Source organism: Gadus chalcogrammus, chromosome 19 (genome assembly GCF_026213295.1).
Source record: "Gadus chalcogrammus isolate NIFS_2021 chromosome 19, NIFS_Gcha_1.0, whole genome shotgun sequence".
Classification (NCBI taxonomy): Eukaryota; Metazoa; Chordata; class Actinopteri; order Gadiformes; family Gadidae; genus Gadus; species Gadus chalcogrammus.
This window is the reverse complement of record NC_079430.1, coordinates 9,258,761-9,273,994: the sequence shown is the minus strand read 5'-3', so window position 1 is coordinate 9,273,994 and position 15,234 is coordinate 9,258,761. Positions and strand designations below refer to the sequence as shown.

The 15,234-nt window shown below is 45.0% G+C and overlaps 1 protein-coding gene across 2 annotated transcripts in view; it reads right to left on the bottom strand.

Moving 5' to 3' along the window:
- Nucleotides 1–15,234, bottom strand: part of LOC130372422 (astrotactin-2-like) — a 270,954-nt gene that overhangs the window by 142,429 nt on the left and 113,291 nt on the right. For both annotated transcript variants that reach the window (XM_056578419.1, XM_056578420.1), the window contains 3 exons: nt 13,090–13,197; nt 5,407–5,553; nt 652–819 (listed from right to left, as the gene is read on the bottom strand). In XM_056578419.1, coding sequence (XP_056434394.1) covers nt 652–819; nt 5,407–5,553; nt 13,090–13,197 — 423 coding nt within the window. The remainder of the gene's footprint in view (nt 1–651; nt 820–5,406; nt 5,554–13,089; nt 13,198–15,234) is intronic.

Here is a 15,234-nt window from a genome sequence, read left to right as displayed (position 1 = left end):
GAGAGAGAGAGAGAGAGAGAGAGAGAGAGAGAGAGAGAGAGAGAGAGAGAGAGAGAGAGAGAGAGAGAGAGAGAGAGAGAGAGAGAGATGACGGCGGCTAACTGTGACCATTAGGTCCCTGTGCTTAAACCTTGGAGGTTCAAATAATACATACAAAAATATTCATTAATTATTAAAATTATTTCAGCCAAATGCACCGTAATGGTACACTGGAGACTGCTGGTTTGGAATGCAGTTGAGACCATGGTGTGTGTGTGTGTGTGTGTGTGTGTGTGTGTGTGTGTGTGTGTGTGTGTGTGTGTGTGTGTGTGTGTGTGTGTGTGTGTGTGTGTGTGTGTGTGGTTTTTTGTGTGTCTGTGTGCTCATTTTGTAAATATTCAATCCATTCAGATCTCCTCAAGAGGAATGCTAATATTGTTTTTCTTTGTAAACATGTCTGTGTGTGTGTGTGTGTGTGTGTGTGTGTGTGTGTGTGTGTGTGTGTGTGTGTGTGTGTGTGTGTGTGTGTGTGTGTGTGTGTGTGTGTGTGTGTGTGTTCGGTGTGTGTGTGTGTGTGTGTCTATCTGTTGTTGTATGCAAGTGTGTATTTCCATGCATGGAAGTTTATCCGTGCGTGTGTGTGTGTGTGTGTGTGTGTCCCAAGACACTCACCTGTCTCCTGGTCACACAGCTGCTCACAGGGCTCCGTCGTGCGCTGGCCGCAGTAGTCTCTCACCCACTGGGTGGACGAGTTAGTCTGGTAGTAGAGGGTCAGCTGGGCAGGGTTCAGCCAATTTGAAACATCCAGGAAGCTGCCCATGCTCACCACAAAACTACTTCCTGGAAGGAGAAGGCACACACACAGGCGCACACACACACACACACACACACACGCACACAGAAAATAAGCCATCTCTCTTGAGGTCAGACGGAGGCTACTGTGGTGAGCACCGCTGCTGAATAAACACAGGTAGAGGAATAACTCTGGCTTTCTTCTGAGATTTAGCTGTGATTTCAATTAACCTCCAGATTGGGCCGTCATTTAAACAAGCAATTAGCAATTAAGGCACACGATGCGGATATTGATGAGATGGCTCAGGTTAATGGATTGCAGAGATTACCTTCAGTGGCTATATCATTTCACAAACTAGCCGGTGAACACTGTTTCATGGCCGATGCTGGCGTGTCTATAATTCCCCACCAATCTCGGACCAATAAAGGCATTATATCTAATTGATGGCAGGGCTGGTCGGCTCCGGAGGTGATTTCTACTCGCGATGAGTGGAGGGAGATAGTCTGGCTCGCTTGTGAATAGTTAGAATCATCGCAAAAGAAAAGTGCTTATTTACAGTGTGAGTTTTTTCACGTGGTTTCTTTTGTGCAATTGAATGGAGTTTCCACAGACTACGATCTATTATCCTTGAACAGCGTTCAAGGATAAAAAAAAAAAGGATCTGAAAACATAAATGGGACAACGTTGAATCAAACCCTATTCCAACATAGGTTCGCACCACAGTAGTCAACGCAGCATTTCACAACTCACACACTGCTAAACAGCGTATCAAAATAATAATGCATGGAAGCAATATCACACGAGAGGAAGTGTTGTTATACTCACTATCTGCTGTGATTATCTGTAACACGCGGCCCGCAGCCTCAAACCTACGACAGACTCAAAGCCTTGCTGATATGCAGTTTAACACCACAACCTCATATGGGATGTTGCTTTTTTTTATACACTTCTACAAGCGCCACTTATTAGTCAACAGATTATGTTTGTTTGTTTATTCAATCATTCATTTGGCTCTGTCCACACAAATAGTTCTGCAACTGGACTGGGACTGGACTGTTGCCAAGCAACCTATAAACAATTTCCTGCAGAGTAGCTTGCTACTTGATGTAGGCCAGCTACTTTGTATAAAGGTCTATCCATCGTACAGCCAGTGAAATAAGAGTCTGTTGACAGTTCCTTCGGTGGCATGTGTGATTCCGTTGAGTTACCAGCTTACCATCGGTAATGTTGGTAGCAGTTATTAGAAACAGTTGTAAAGCAAGTGATACATGTAAAGTTAAAAGTCCCGGTGCAGTTATACTCCACATCAGCAGTCATGGGCTGCTTCTTGTCAAATCAAAATTCCTTGGTCTGAAGAACAAACTTGTTTAAAGAGTAATATGAAACGCTATAATGGTGGAGTGAGTGGGGTGGATGGTTGGTTTAAGCAGCCCCACCTGAATCGAGTCAGACTGATTAGACTCTGGGGCTGGGCGAGGCTGCACACCTGTGGTGCACGGGGAAATCAATGCACACAGGCTAAACCAGCCGTCACCACACGCTCAGTAAGTGTTCTGACAAGTCAGTATTGACCACCTTCTCTGCATTCAACAAACACCCAGCTGTGCAATAAACAATGGGTAAAAAAATTCAAATTTAGAAACTGTGTGTGACTACATGCAGTATCTACTGTGGTAGAAAATAACCAAATTCTATCACTTCACCTAACTAAGAGAGCATGAGGAATCGAGGAGTCCGGATCGAGTATGACAAGAGACTTTCTTGCTACCTGCGAACAAGCAAACAACGAAGCCGAGTGAGGTTTGCAAAGACACTGCCGGGTTATGAGATCCCGGTCTTTTTATTCTCACAAATGAAACTGTTTTCCATATGGTATGACCGCCCACAGCATGCACATAAGAGCTCCTTTTATGGTAAGGACGGTCAGCCATACATTCCTTTAAGTATGTGGTCATCATCTAGCCTAGAAATCTAGACACCCCTAGCGGCAGCAAATTGAATTTGCAGCCAGGGAGGTCTAGCCTTCTGTCGTCGTTTTTCGCTGCTGGAAACAGAGAATGTGAAAGGCCAATCAGATCGTGAGGGGCGGAATCTAGCCGAATGACAACAGAGCTGCGACGGTTCCGTGTTAGAGGTAAACAATAATGGCTTTTTGCCGACCGGATACGGTAAACAAACAAAAACACACATAATGGCAAACGACGGTCAGGAAGAACTAGCCATGCGAGCTTTTGCAGTCGTTTTTTCAGAAATATTTTAACTCAGCAGGCTGTTACTCCATTTCGGAAGTTTGCTTTTGCCGCCATGGCTTCTAAATTGTTGGTATCGTCCATCATCTTTCCCACCAGTCATCAACTGCCTGCTTGATGACTGGTCTGTTGTCGTGTTTTCCCCCACAGCACAGGATATCGGATGGTAAATATTGAACATGTTAATATTTGTGATTATGAATCGGTGAGGATGGTTAAAATAACACTCTTATCATTCCCCACGCCAACATGTGTCCTGGTGTCCCTTAGGATCAACGTGAATCCACCTAGGTGGCATTCAACAGGGTCTGATGGACGACTGACCTTCTCCCGTCAAGGCTGAGAGAACTCAATAAGAAAGCACATAATACACCCACACAGCAGCCTGACGTCAAGGGCTTGGCTACATAGCTAGTTTTACCGTGGGCTGGCCTTTCTCCCTGCCTACTGAATGATTCCTTAGGAACCTTGTAAGAACATTATGAGGATGGAATGAAAAGAGGACGTAAGTGACATTAGCACTGTGGAAAACACTTGTAAAATGTGTAGACGTTCAGAAAGACCCATGCCAACACTGCTGTTCATCAGAGGAGCTGATGGGATGGAAATGTGTGTGTGCGTGTGTGTGTGTGTGAACGTGTGTCAGGTATGGATATGTGCATACGTGTGTTTACGTCCCTGTGTGTGTCTGTGTGTGTGAGTTTGCGTGGGTGTGTAGCTCTTTAGGTACGTTAGTATGCATTTGAGCACATGGCTTTGTGTGCGCCTGCATGGACAGGACCGTGGAGGTCACAGCACACTGTGTGGATGCGTAGCATTAGGAAGGTTTGACCTGCCCTTAATTAAATTGCCTTAATTGCTTAATCTCTCCACTTCCTCAAAAGCTCTCCCTCCATTGCCAGCTTCCCTTCTTTCACTATCTCCCCCTCTATCTCTCCGTCTAGCCATCTCTCTGTCCCGCATATACTGTATCTCTTCCGATCTCTCTCTCTCTGTCTATCCATCTCATTCTGTCTATCTCTCTCCCTCCGTGTCTCACCCGATATCTCTTCAACGCTTTATCTCTCGTCCTCTCTCTCCTTTCCCCATGTCTCTCGCCCTCTCTTTCTGTTTATCTATTATCTCTTTCTCACACAAACACAAACATGTTCACGCACACACACACACACACACACGTACACACAAACACACACACCCACACAAACGTACACACACACACACACACAGACACACGCGCGCTCTTGGCCCCCTCTCTTGCTCTGCCTCTCTCTCTCGCTGACCCCCTCACTCTCCCTCCCTCCAGTGCCCTCTCTCTCCCCTCTCATCTCTCCTCTCCTTCTTCCTACAGAGCGAGGGCTTAAGGACATAGCGACTCCTCTGCTAACCTGCCAACTTCCCTAGCTACGGATGAATGCTTCTTATCACTCTGCTCCACCCCACTCCCCCCCAACACACACACATGCACACACACAACACCCCTCCCCCCCACCCCCTCTCCCCCCCCCCAGGCTTTTAAAATGGCCTCAATCAATTGGACAAGTGCGCAGTACACTGGCTTATGGTCGCCCGTTGATTACCTCGCATATGAAATCACCCCACGAGCTCCAAGTTTGCAGCTTCTTTTTTGGTTTCGCTGCTCACTGGGAGATTGTGTCACGGTGTCGTTTGTCGCACAGCAGCGCTTATTACAACAACGCCTTGGGTGTTGACTTGTTGTTTATCTCTCGGAAGGCAAAATCATTATAAAGGGGAGTCCTGAGAGAGTGTCTGGGACGTTACTTGGACAGTGATTCAGTGCGGTGAAGGAGTATAAGTGTGTGATGTATGTCTCCATTGTCGGCCCACTGAAGCTCAATGTGCCCAATTAAGTTTTAGCACATTAGTTCGGACCATTAACTAAAGTCTGACCTGGCGTGGTTTCTAGTGGGCCGAAGAAATGGTGATAATAGCTTGTGGAGTGTCTGTGTGTGTGTGTATGTGTGTGTGTGTGTGGACGTGAACCGAGTCGTACTGATTTGACTCTGTGGCTGGGTGAGGATGCACACCTGTTGTACATTAAGCAACACATGGTGGCTAAAATGGTTATTATGAAAGAAAACAAGAGGAGGAAGTAAAAACTAAATTCGAAACACACAGTGAAATTCCAAACAAATACACAGTTTTTACCATTTTACGTTGGTTTGAACACAACTTTCTCTAAGCGACTGACGGTGAAGATATGGGCCAATCACAAGCAGGTGGGATTGAGGGAATGTTGCTCAAGGAAGCCTAAAGGCAGAAATCTGCTGACGTCAGGGTTTGAACCCAACCCACTACCTTCTGGTTGTGCTTTTCTGGATCCCACTCACATTTGAATGCGTTACGAAAAGTAACCAAAACACTTACCGTCTGCTACAAAGTGCTCAGGCACGTGCAGGGTGACCTTGACGGACAGCGTGCACGGGTTCTGCGTGGCGAAGACGGCTGCGACCACGCAGGTGATTATGGTGATCAACGTCAGGTTGACCTTGTTCAGAGGACTGGGTGGGTGACCTAGAGAGAGCGAGAGAGAGACAGACAGACAGACAGACAGACAGAGAAAATGATGAAAGTGAATAGTTAGTGGGTTTGAATAGAGCGAGGTCAAAAGACAGATGGCAAACCTGTTGAGGATGTTGTGATGACAAAGAAAAGTCTATGTCCTTTTAACTTTTAACAAATGGATGCCAGTGTTGATAAGTAGGTTAGTCGGTTGGGCGAAAAACATGAATTTACAATTTTGTTGTGCAAAGATGAACATGTTGTGTGAAAATGTTAGCTTTGGAGTGAGGAACCAAGTCTTCAGCCTGCTTTGCTCCCATTTGGCTTGTGTCTTGTCCCTGAAATTAGTCTTAGCGGTATTGTGTTGCATTGCTAGCAGAGTTAATGTTTCAGTTGTGTTTTATTAGGTTATGTGAATAAAAATATGTATATGTTATGAACAACAAGTGATAATGAGAAGTGATTCATTTTAATCACTTGAAAGTCAGTGATGCAAAAAATGTAAAATATAAACGCTAATTTATTGGCTAGCTTGCAAACATGATGCGGTAAAATTTGGGCTGGAGGGCTGAGAACAAAAATCAAGGCATTTGGTTACCTACTCGCAATTGATGTCTTAGTACAAGAATCAAGTTCCTGTCTTTTAATACCTAAAGCGAACCCCCCGCTGGATGCGTCTGTCACAATAAAAAAGCCCCTCGAGCTAAACAGTCTTCATAAAAGAGTAATCGCCGTCATTGGCCAAGAAAGGTGGACAAGAAAGACATCCACTTCAAACACAGTATCACGTCAAGCTTCAAAGAGGTTCATACTATGGTCAGAGCGCCGGGACAAGACCGCAGTCGCCGGGACCGCATCTGTCCTTTTTCACCAGCCGTCCGAGCGGATGTCTTCAGTAATACAATTATGGGATGACTCAGCTTCTTGCAATCGCCTCGCAAAATGGAACACTTGTTAAATAATGTTTTGTGTTCCCCCGGAAACAATGTATGATAAGGGATATTTAACCTTTATAGTAACACATTCAATAATAATTATTTTTGACAAGTCAAATTAACATTAAGAAATACATTATAAGTCAAATACATTATCTATATTGCACCATCTCACCACACTTTTGTTCTTAATTCAATTATTTTTAAATTGTCATGTTAAAATCCTCTTAATTGTCACTTTTCTGTCACTTTTGCTTCTGTCTTCTAATCTAATCCATCCTTTAAAAAAGTATTTGAGTTTAGGTCATGATGTGAGATTGCAATGTTATTGCAATCGACGCCTAAAACCTCCATTTCACTCTAGCGCTAGCTCGTTAGCTAGATGTCTTTGTTGCCGGTGGCGGCTGCTTTGATAACCTCCGCTTCATGCTAGCAGAAGTGTGTTAGCCAGCTGGCTTTGTGGCCGATGGTGAAAATTGGAATAACCTCCGCTTCTTGCTAACACCACTTCGTTAGCTAGCCGGCTGTTGGGACAAGCTGCGCTTGCACTTTTTTCTCCCCCGTGTGAATCATCATCCCCTATTTCCAGCTCCACCTTCAAAAGGCATTGGGATGTTACATAAATGTCAAAGAGAGTATGGTTTCCACCCACACGCATAAAGCCTAGCTTCCCCCTTCATGGTAGTCTCCAGACGGTACAGATGACTGTAAGCCAGGCCTCATGGGGTTCAGCTGGGTGTACTAATACAATACGTGGGGGTAGATTACCGAGGAACACAGAGGCTTACAGCCCTGACTCAACGCTTACTGGCTAGGTGGACGTCGGAAAGGGCCAGGAAAGAGGTTTATATGTGTAGCCAGGCTACATGGTTCGTAAACCCAGTATACCTATAGAGAGATCTATTTCCGGTAGGTGAGCGCAGTGAACAGACACTGACACACACACAGACACATGCTGAAAACACACACACACTGAAACACACTAACACACACACAGAAACACACTAACACACACACAGAAACACGCTGAAACACACTGACACACACTGAAGCACACACACACACACACACACACACAGGCACACACACCCGCTGACTCTCTCCCTCACACAAACACCCTTTCTCTTATCTCACACACACGCAACCCCCACACATTCACACCTCACAAACATGCACGACTCGCACTCTCTCACACACAAACACACACACACATCCCCCCTTATACTAACACACACACAGAGACACAGACACACACACACTCTCTGTCTAAACACATAAATACAAGCTGAACAGACCAATCAGAGCAAACGGCCCCCCCCTCTCTTTAATCCTCAGGTCTAATCAAAGTCCAACACCTTCGCAGCCCCCCTCGAGGGCGACCAACACAATTGGCCGCAATCTCACCCGCTATGATTTGTCATTTGTACAATGTTAGATCATAAAAAAAACACAGACTTGAAGGGGCCCCGGCTTTTGTATCCCCCCCCAACAGCCCGGGATCTTTGTGCCAGCGTGATGTATGATGTCATTGCGGGTGACAGCACATTTGATTGGTCGTTTCACTTGCCCTTTTCCTCTCTCTCGTGGCGCCCCGTTTCCAAGGCATTGAAATTAGTTGTTTATCGGCCATCAAGCTGTATTTATTGTGTCGGGGAGGGCTTTTTTTTGGGGGGGGGGGGGGGGTGGGAAAGGTTTGTAGAGAGCTTATAAAACACTACAGGATTAAAGGGCCCGGAGTAGTGTTGGGCAGAAGTCCTTTGACGCACTTTTATATGTGTGTGGTTATACCAGGGGGACCTGCTGTTTTATGACGTCAACCGACAGCCTCTGTAGTTAACCTTCTGTGCGGGGGTTACCGCCAACTGCATCATTCCTGCGAAAGACAAGCGAAGCGCGTCTGATCTGCTCTGTTACCAGGTGCATACTGATTCAGTAAGATTTGGGTGAACAGCGGGGAACATTGGGGTGACTTGGAGAGGATTCAACAGCAGGAAATGTAAGAATATGTCTTCAATCATGTTGAGTCATTATTATTTCACAAACACACTCACACATGCACACACACTTACACGCTCATGCCAATACTGGTACACATTAAAGCGTCAAGAGAAAATATACATTCTATATTTAGCATTAAGGAAGTATATAATGTATATAATATATTTAGTATAACTATATTCGTTTGTATATAGTTAGGCCAGGTATGTACTATTATACTAATGATGACGAAACACTCCCAGATACTGTAGCATGTCACTTTGATACATCATATAATTCATGATGACTTTATAAATGTAGCTCATTTAGAATTTTTCAAACTGTTATTCAAACCCATTTTTGGATAAATGCTAATTGTAAGGCCGTGGGTTGTTGTCACATTCTAGAAAAAAGAACGGGTTAAGAAAACTGTACGAGTTTAATAGACAATAGAAAGCCGGCTTACAACATCAATATCCATAGGCGTGGGTCTTCAGATGCCCTCAGACACTAACTGGCTTTAGATCACCACCCTTTGTCAGGCAAAGCCACTACTAAAGACCTTTTAACAGACACTAAACCACCACGCACACAAACACATTTGCACACCTCCCAGTTCTCTATGTACTAAGATTCGTGTGTTAAGTTCATAGAGGATGGCCCACGTGCATCTGCTCTCTTATCGGCTGTGTCAACGACTCAACTCTGGGAAGGTGCTCTGTGACCGCTTCCTGCTTCCTGCTACGGTCGCACACCAGAGGAAGGGGAGTGTCAGTTTACCCAGATAGCGCGTGTTACCCCACACTCCAGCCCTTCCGTGTTGCCTGATGCTGCCAATGTGTTTCTACCGGCCAGGCCTGGCGGTCATCGAGGAGGCATCTCCCAGCATCAGCCATTATGTCTTCTTATTCCGCTGCTGTTTCCCTCCTTTGTCTTGTTGTGTCCATTCCTCTTTATTCCTTCCTTTCCTTTCTCTTCGCCGGGCTTTTTGCTAGTTCTTAAAGGGCATGACTGGTGCAATTCAAAGTGTTCCCTTTTTCATTTGTTTTTTCAGCAACCCAAATGACAAGACCAAATGTAGCAATGTGCTTTATGTGACCATGTCACCTCACACTGACATTTGACTGCTAAAACTATGGCAAACATTTCACCACCAAGAGTAAAGGACTTCAGTGGCCAATCGTATGCGGCTCCTTATGTCTCTCTAGCAGGATCATCCTACTGTGTATACTGTAGAAATTGGATTCCATATAGCATTTAACTATGCAAGGGCTCCATACCATACAAATCTACCCATTTAGTCTTCATTTAATTAAAAAGTTACGAGATATGGACTTCCTCATCAAGTCTAGGGAATTCAGAACGGTGAGACAAATTAAAACTGAATAAGCTCACTAATCTACTCAAAATAATAGGGTGAAAAGCCAACGGTGATAACAAAGTCATTATGATTGGTCCAGCTGCATGTCTTACCACTGATTGTCCGTCGGCAAATAAAATCCTGCTGTCAAATATTGAGGGCGAGTCCGCCCATGGACAGTGAACCCATGAACAGTCAACCCATGAACAGTCAACGTATGAACAGTCAACATGTGAACAGTCAACATATGAACAGCCAACATAGGAACAGTCAGCCCATGTTTAGCCAAGCCATTTAAAAATCGATCCGTTTGTGTGGGAGATTCAAGTTCTTTAACACAATTGGGACTGTACTAAAATCAAACAGCACAATTCATCAGACTTCTATAAAGCCTTTGTGTGAGACGGCAGCAAAGCTGAGGCAAACGTGTTCATGTTTTACATCAAGCACAGCCTGACACAGGGCATAGAGTAGAAGAGCAGAGCGGGTGGAATTCTACACATCAGTTGACATCATAAGTGGGAGTGTCCAAGCAGCCCGCTAAAACATTAACACATAAACAAACAGACAACCAACAGATATGATGCACAAGTGCAATACTTTCCCTCAGAAACGTGCACCTCTTTCTCACCCCTTCACTCACAGAGGTTTGGGAAAACCCTTACCTCTCGTTTATCCCACAGATTGATTCTGGGAAACACAGCTGCGGTTTGGCTAATGTGTTTTTTTCGGAAGGTAACACAAGTCTATCTGCTGCAAACTCCACAGACGATAATTATCAGCAGGGTAACAAACGCTGTCCTTTGTCCCCGTGTGTTCGTCTCACTTAAGATACGGAAAACATACAATTACTCCTGCGTTGTGCTGCCAAGTGAACCATGGTTAATCGTTTTTTACTCCTTAAAGTTTTTTTCTGATGGTTTTCTTTACTTTGTTCAGCGTTTAACACCATTTAGGCAAAGGGGACCTCATGAAATATAAATACTGTATTTAGTGGCCGCTTATATCCAGAGTCACTTGAAATACCTTGAGGTGGGATGGGTTCCAAGCAAGGCGAATCGAACCCTTAACCCTGGCAGAGAAACATGCTAATATTTAACCAATTTAACTGAAATGGATTTTTGTTCAGTGCAGTTGCATTTTAAATTCTTTGGATATTTTGCTTCTATAACTTGTGACATTTCAAAGCATCCACACAATTATTCAACGATCATAATTATAATTACTTATAATAATTGTATTCAAGCTTCGCCAACAAATGTCTAACACTTGACTGTTATTTTCACAGAATGAAAGTTTGCACACATTCCGAGTTTGACATGTCTTAGAATAAGTAAAGCCACATAATGCAACATACCGCCTCCTACCCAGAATAGTTAGAAAAGCTTAGAGGGATTTTTATGCATTGTCATTTTCAATTAATGTAGCATTATATTATAAAATCTTGTTTGATAACATTGCCAAGTGTCTTTTAACATAAAAAACTGGAAGATCAATATATTGACGAAAACCTCACTACATTACTGACTTCATAACCTGACTGCATCTACTAAGTCAATATTGTATTTTACATAAAAAATATCTAATATCTAATATCATAACATGTTTATATCCAACAAGTGTTGTACACTTCCTTGTTATTTGGATAACCGTTCTGCTGTTGGTGTTATGGTGCATAACACGTCGGACTCTCGTTTCTGGTATTTCCACAACAAGACTCGTAGTGGGGGTTATCTCAGCCATGGTTGAGAATGAATTGGGGGAAAGGAACTTGGGCTTGGACTCTCTGAACTACATGAACCACGACATGGAGGAAAAAGGGATTGTTGGCCACGAATGTCTCCCGCTTGAGCCCCGCTTCCCGCTGCCGAGGGACCACCGCCTTGGCGCTGCAGGAGGCCCTGGTGCCTAAGCGCTGACCGCTGCCGAGGCAGCGAGGCTCCGGGGGGAGACAACCGCGGTCAATAATCGCGGGCAACAATCCCTTTCTCCTCCATGTCGTGGTTCAGTCTACTTCAGATAGATGTGGACGATGAAGAACCAGAGACGTCGGAGAACCTGACGCGGCCGTTTGAGATTCATATTATCGTCTGGTGGCTCACACAGCTTTTGGCCGTGATAATATATATTATATGATACAGATATCTACGATAATATGATATTTAGATATAGAGCTCCAGGACTCCCGTGTGTTCTAGAATATTTACAGAACACGGCCAAAGGCTGTGTGCGCCTCGCCATTGCGATACATCCACTGTAAACAGAGTGCATCGTACCGTGTTGCAAGCTGCTCAGGGCCACACCCCCACCCTCCTCCTTGACCCTCCTCTCTCCTCCTCATTTGCATTAAAGCTACAGACACCGAAACGGCGCATTTGGGGAAAGCTCAATGTGCGACTGGCTCGTAGTGGCTGTAATTCTGCACCACGGCTGAATGTCGGGAATGTCTTCAAATGTTGTGTTTGGGGCCTACTAATATCTATATTAAAGCATCCATAAAGTAGCATGCCATGGGATCTTTAAAGGTTCATTGTGTAAAGTGTAGGATCAACTGGAGATAGGTTGCAGATTGCAACCATCTAAATTAAGTTTACACACTTTTCTCAACACACAGTCCTCGTACTGCATCCACAGTGCACATAGTGGTACAATACATAAGTGAACCTGTAATTATTTCGTATTTGTTATATTTATTGATCATTCATTTCAATAGCAGGCAGTGCTATATGGCAATGATTGCTTGCACTGCGGTAAGAGAATATAGTTAGCTCTGATAACATTACGGTAGCAATCGCCACCATTTTGTTTTACCAACTTTCTCAAAGAGAGTGATAGCACTACTTTTATTTAACAAAAAGGGAAACAACCTCAAAAGTCTCCTTAACATGGATCAATTAAATGCACACACAATTATCATAACCCCCCTCATCACCTGCCATTTACTACACTAGTTTACACTTAGATGGAAAAGTGCAACTTAATTATCATTGAATTCTCTGTAGACAGCATAGTCCATGGTGAAAGGATGGACCATGATTTTCTTCACTAGGTAATATTGTGCACGCCTGAGAGAGGATATTGTACACACTGTAATTACTATATTCATACCAAGTCAACACGTAAACAAGTACACACACACACACACACACACACACACACACACACACACACACACACACACACACACACACACACACACACACACACACACACACACACACACACACACACACACACACACACACACAAAGCCAGAGTCCCCACCAGCCGGCCCACCTTTGATGCGTCTCTGACCCCGGTGCTGCTCCGTGTAGAACTTCATCTGGTTGTCGTCCTCGGGCTCCGAACACGAGTCCACCTGGTGTCCGAACACCGGCCCCGTCACTGGCAGGGGAGTGAGGAGACGCCACGGACACACCGTTAGTCCTATATAGCCTGCATCTCATCCACAGCTATGACAAGGTTAAAGGCTGGGACATAAAAGGAGTGAAGTAAAAGTTGGAATAATTCCAGGTGCTGCACAACCAAATTGGTGAAGAAAAACAGTAGAAGAGCTGTATGGATCAGAGTACAGAATAATACATGGATGTGAGCGGCAGTTCCGTGGACATCTCAGTGTTGCATCTCAGTGGTAGAAAAGGTGGCATCCAGATTGATGTGAATGGATGGGGGCGAATACTGATGAATACTGACAGTAAAAGTATGTGGTCCGTTATCAAATCAAATGTGACCCGTCAGCCACCATCTTTCTGCCGTTTTTAAACGAGCCCCCGTTCTCACGCCAGGTGTGCCATTGACACAGCCCTTTAATATCCGTCAGTGTCTGACAGCACAAGTGGTATGTGGCATGGTGGCTAAATTCAAGGTCATTTTACACTGACTAGCATGATTATTCCCTGACATGTTATCCACAACTCACAAATATTATACACAAGGGTTGAAGGTCCTCGTCTACCGGTTGGTACGTGCCACCAGGTAGGTGGCTGGGGAGCACATCACTAATCTGAGCGGAATAACTAATACTTGTGATGTAACAACCACTTGGAGAGATATTGAAAATGGCTCATCATGACAAATACACTGCGATAAGTCTCAACATATGATATTATTCACACCACAGACAGAGATCACCGGCTTGGCTTTGAGCGAGATGTCCATTGCTGCAAATACAATACACAGAGAAGAACAAAAAATAATGTTCTTGGACCTTCGATCTGGGTTTTGAGGATGGAACCGAAGCGGATAAAACCCTTATAGAACACTTGACAGAACGGAGTACATCACTTTAACGAAGCAGGATGAGGGTGAAGAGATCCTCAGCGTGATTGGATTGACTGGATTTGCAAAGCCCACACACACACACACACACACACACACACACACACACACACACACACACACACACACACACACACACACACACACACACACACACACACACACACACACACACACACACACACACACACACACACACACACACCAAGGTGTTTTAGGACGCCTTTGCGCTTAAAAGGCAGCTCAGCTGAATTGGGCGGGCGGGGCTTGGAGCAGACACCTGATTGGATGAAATGACGGAGGGCTGGAGAGGGATGATGGCTGTACTGGGCTGAAAAAGAGGAAGGCAGAGAAGAAAGTAATACAAAACTAGCAATTTGGTATGAGCTATCTGTCGCCCATGTAAAGGGACTCTTTTGTTCGCGGTTTCAGAACAATGGTCAGCTCCACACTGGAGCAGCTGTCCATGGTGCTGGCTGCTATTTAATTTGTCTGTCACCTCTCTCTCTCGTTCTTTCTCGCTCTCCCTCCCTATACATCTCCCCGCTCTCTTTTGCACGCCCCCGATCCTTCCCCCTCCTTCCTTTCCTCCCTCCCGGGCTCACCCATCCACATCATCCACCCCCCTCTCTCCCTCCCTCACTGTCTTCATCTTCTAGTATCTTTCCTCTCTCCTCCAGCCATTCAATCCCTCCCTCACCCACCCATCCCCCTCTCGCTCTCAATCCCTCCCACCCTCTCCATCCCTTTCTCTTTCAATCTCTCTCTCTCCTTACCCCCCCCCCCCCCCCCCCCCCCAATCATCCATCCCGCCCTTATCTACGCCTCTTCCTCTTCCTTCGCCTCCAACCACAACCAACACCTCTCCCCCACCTTCTGGTCATATCCTCCAACATGATGCATAAATTCAGAACCAATTTTACACCACATTGCTTCTGCTTCAGTCTCCAAACACAGCCCGGACTCCCGACCCTGTTTAAACGCACTCGACCAAAGGAATGACACAAAACTTTTTCAGAATGAACTTTTTTCCCCTCTCTCTCCCCCCCCCCCGTTCCCCCCTCTGTGAATCGATAGAACTTTGAGCATTAAGTCAATTCTTTATGGCCCCAGCTTCCCTGGAGTTATGGAAAATATAATATT